This window comes from Oratosquilla oratoria, chromosome 10 (assembly GCF_046742065.1).
Source record: "Oratosquilla oratoria isolate Oo_2021 chromosome 10, ASM4674206v1, whole genome shotgun sequence".
Classification (NCBI taxonomy): domain Eukaryota; kingdom Metazoa; phylum Arthropoda; class Malacostraca; order Stomatopoda; family Squillidae; genus Oratosquilla; species Oratosquilla oratoria.
Genome location: NC_134786.1, coordinates 69,334,386 through 69,338,221, shown reverse-complemented (window position 1 = coordinate 69,338,221; position 3,836 = coordinate 69,334,386). Strand labels below are relative to the sequence as shown.

At 52.5% G+C, this 3,836-nt stretch overlaps 1 protein-coding gene and 1 long non-coding RNA gene across 2 annotated transcripts in view; both read left to right on the top strand.

The window, feature by feature from the left end:
* Positions 1-1,133, top strand: part of LOC143029026 (uncharacterized) — a 96,490-nt gene extending 95,357 nt beyond the window's left edge. Inside the window, exon 3 of the long non-coding RNA XR_012966759.1 lies at positions 1,018-1,133. This is a non-coding gene — a long non-coding RNA (uncharacterized LOC143029026). The remainder of the gene's footprint in view (positions 1-1,017) is intronic.
* A 13-nt stretch (positions 1,134-1,146) lies between these two features.
* Positions 1,147-3,582, top strand: kek1 (leucine-rich repeat, immunoglobulin-like domain-containing kekkon 1 protein). Its single transcript, XM_076191366.1, has one exon. It carries the CDS (start codon positions 1,276-1,278, stop codon positions 3,439-3,441), a length of 2,166 nt encoding a protein of 721 aa, XP_076047481.1. The 5' UTR covers positions 1,147-1,275; the 3' UTR covers positions 3,442-3,582.
* The last annotated feature ends 254 nt before the right edge of the window (positions 3,583-3,836 follow it).

The window sequence follows — 3,836 nt, the reverse complement described above, 5'->3', positions numbered from 1 at the left end:
CACTCACACCCACACCCACACCCACTCACCCTCACTCACTCTATCTTCACCTACACGATATCATGTCAGTATATATTTCTTTAATACGATTTAGTAAAAGGATGTATATTGTTAAGAAAGAGCTCTTACCTTCTCTCTCAAATTTCTCTGTAATAAATGACGTTTCTTTTATGCTGCCGAGATTCTACCTATTTTCATCCGCGTGTCTCTCTAATAAGACACTGGAAATAAACAAGCCTTTGTGGTTGACTCACATACGCTGTTCAAGGAGCCTTTACAATTTGTTTCCTTTTCAACAAAGCAGACCAATTAATACATCAAAAGGCGTTCTATTAACAGATTCTCAAACCCGCCCCTATAGTGCACGGGCCTCTCGTTCACAATTATTCTTTTATAGATATTCTCAGTCTTTGTGACTCAAATTATTTATCATTATTATTATTATTATTATTTTTATTATTGTTATTACTTTTATTACTATTATTATTACTATTTTATATATATATATATATATATATTATATATATATATATATATATATATATATATATATAATTTCTTTTTGTACGAGAAAATGGGTAATCTTTTTTTCGTTCATATCCATGTTAAAAAGTCTACAACTTTTATTTCGACGTATATATATATATATATATATATATATATATATATATAAATATATATTATATATATATATATATATATATATATGTATATATATCACTATTGTTAATGTGTTTTGTTGCCTTTCACTGACTGGAGACTACTCTCCTTTTGCCCTTTTATGACTACACTCTTCAGTGCGATATTGTCCCAAGAATACAAGCGCTGGCTACCAGGGTTAAGATAAATATATAATATCGTCCTTCGTCCTGGTCCCAGAAGGCTAGCCAACACCGCCTCCTACTCCCGAGGCAGTGTAACCAATCCGTCAGTATCGGGCTGCCTATCAATACAACGTGTAACCCAAGACCTGTTCCCATTCCCTCCACTTAACCGCGTCTCCCTTGTCTTTTGCAGGTGTGACATCATCTCTCACAAGAACGAAGCCGAGCCTCACCCTTGAGACGCACCACCGATCACCATCGCCCCCGGCGCCACCAAGGAAACCCCAGAGAGACGACGAAGAAGAGGAAGAGGAAAAAGGAGGAGGAGGAGGAAGAGGAAGAGGAAAAGGGGAACTGAGCTGGAAGGAACGTTGAACGAGGTCTGACGCTATGACAAGTTCTTGATTCTTGGCGAGAGCGAGGACGTGGCGGTAGACTTACTGTGTGCACGATGCGGTCCTCCAGAAACACCACCACCTTATCCCTTGCTGTTCTCCTGGCGCTGGGTTTGGGCTCCGCGTCGGCGTGCCCTACGGTGTGTACGTGTAAATGGAAGAGCGGCAAGCAGACGGTAGAGTGCGTCAGCCAGGGTCTGATTTCGATTCCGTCCATCATGGACTCCGGCACGCAGGTTCTCGACATCTCCAGAAACGAGCTCAAGACTCTTCCCCGGCAGGTCTTCGTGAGGGCCAACATCATAAACCTGCAGAGGCTGTACCTCAGCGAGTGCATGCTGACCCTCATCGACCCTGAGGCCTTCTCCGAGCTCAGTAACCTGGTCGAGTTGGACCTCAGCGATAACCTCCTGAAAGCGGTGCCCTCGGAGTCCTTCCGGTCCACTTGGTCCCTAAGAACTCTTATTCTCCGGGGGAACCCGATCCACCGCCTCGGGGATGACGCCTTTGCCCATACGCCCTCCTTGGTCACCCTCGACTTGTCCTTCTCGCGTATCTCCATCGTCGCCACGCGGGCGTTCCAGCCCCTCACACTTCTGGAAAAGTTGAAGCTCCAAGGGAATGACCTTCGGCAGCTTCCGAAGGAGGCTGTGAACAGTCTTACGCAGCTCCATGGCGTCGAGCTGCAGGACAACCCTTGGTCTTGTGACTGCGAGGCGCGGCCCCTGTGGCAGCGCCTCCGGGACGTCTCCCACCCGGTGGACCCCATATGTTCCTCTCCCCCGAGACTCCGGGGCAAAGCTTTCGCGGACATCACAGAGGAGGACCTGGCATGCCCGCCGCGTATACTGCCAGTGAGCCGCCGGGTGGAGGGCGTAGCGGGTGAGAACGCCACCGTCACATGTCCGGTGGGTGGTCTGCCCGCTCCTCATGTGCAGTGGTATATGGGCGCCGAGCCCGTGGTTAATGGCTCCGTGGTGGGGACGGGTCGGGTCTACGTGGTCAACGAAGGCACTGGAGGGAACAGTGTGAGTCGTTTGGTCATCTCGGGTGCCCAGGAGGACCACTCCGGACTCTTCCGCTGTGTGGCCGAGAACTCGGCGGGGAGGGCAGCGGCCAACTTCACGCTGGCGGTGACCATGCGCGCAGCCACACAGGCCTCTCTCGACTCCTCACACCTGGCGGGGATCATCGTCGCCCTTGTCCTCCTCGCCCTGCTCGTCCTCGGGATTATCTTTCTCCTGGTGGCGCGCGTTCGCTCCACTACCTCCACGCCGACCCCGGCCAAACCTCCCGTAGCCGCGGCCAACGGTGCGCCTAAGACAGGCACGGCCGCGGCGGACTCTTCCTCTGTGGAACCACCCCAGAAGCCTCCCCGACTCACGGACCTCACGTACCCGGCTGCCTCTGTCGGAGGGCACAACGGGTCCGTCATAGGCACGAGGAACAACCCTGACCTCGTCAGCGAAGCTGAGCGGTCCCAGAGGAACGGTTCCATCCCGAACGGTAGTGGCGGGACTCACGGGGGAGGTTCTGTGGGAGCGGGAGGGGAGTACACGCGCGTGGAGGGTGACTCCCTCTATCCGAGTGGGATCTGGGACAACGACACCCAAGACGCGGAAGCCATGGCCATGCACGAACACTACAACCCAGGATATGTCGGCCTTGAGAATACAGTGGGTGACCAGTCCACAACATACGACTCCTCCTACGGTCCTGTGTATGGTCCACTTCACTCCACACCCTACCGGGGACCCGCTTCCTCCTCTGCAGGGCCCTCCGAAGGCCGCTACGACCCCCAGGACTACGGGTACCCGGCCGACTACGGCCTCCCCATCCCAGAGGTGGAAGGACCTCCGCCTTCGTCAACAGCCTCAGATGTATACGCGTCCAAGCAAGACCTCTACAGCAGCAGAAGGGACATGTCACCTATCGGAGGGGGAGGGCCGGCCACCCAACGCCCGCCCATGCTCATGGGGTCACGGCAGGACGTGACGGAGGGAGCAGAGGAGGAGAGAGTCGTCACTGAAACCCCGGCGGGACCTCCGGGGGAGCGTCCCTGGGTCCCCGGCTCCCTGGGCCCAACAAAAAGTTCCTCGACGGTTCTGGCGGTGCCTCACGGCGTTCCCGTCCTGCCGCCCTTGCCCACCACCCTTAACGGGAGGCGTATCAAGTCCAGGGAGTCTCCTGACGAGGGCTACCAGGAGGGAACCGAGGTGTGAGTGACCAAACCTCGCGGAAAACTTGAACCGCTCCCGTTAGTCCTGTGAACGCGGTGGTATGAACTATCGATCATGTTCTGGCTAAAACACTCGGATTGAAAGGGCTCTTGACCGAATAAGACTTCCTTTAGGTTGAGGTCAGACCCTCTGCCAGCTAGAGAAGAAAATCGTCTAGAAATAGGCAGAACAAAATACATATACCATACCACAGTGTAGAAAGGGTGGAAATCATTCGGACTCGCGTCTTTGCGCGTGCGCAACGGGACGTAGTGGTCAACCACACATATCTTAAATATATATATATAAGTGTTATGAAGCCAGTATTCTAGAGTGTACAATTATAACAAAAGGTCTACAGTGTATAAACAGTCAGCTGGAAAGAAACCCATTCGTGT

Bases quoted from the DNA above. Each gene is read 5' to 3' on its own strand.
- kek1 (XM_076191366.1), top strand. From the start codon at position 1,276: ATGCGGTCCTCCAGAAACACCACCACCTTATCCCTTGCTGTTCTCCTG.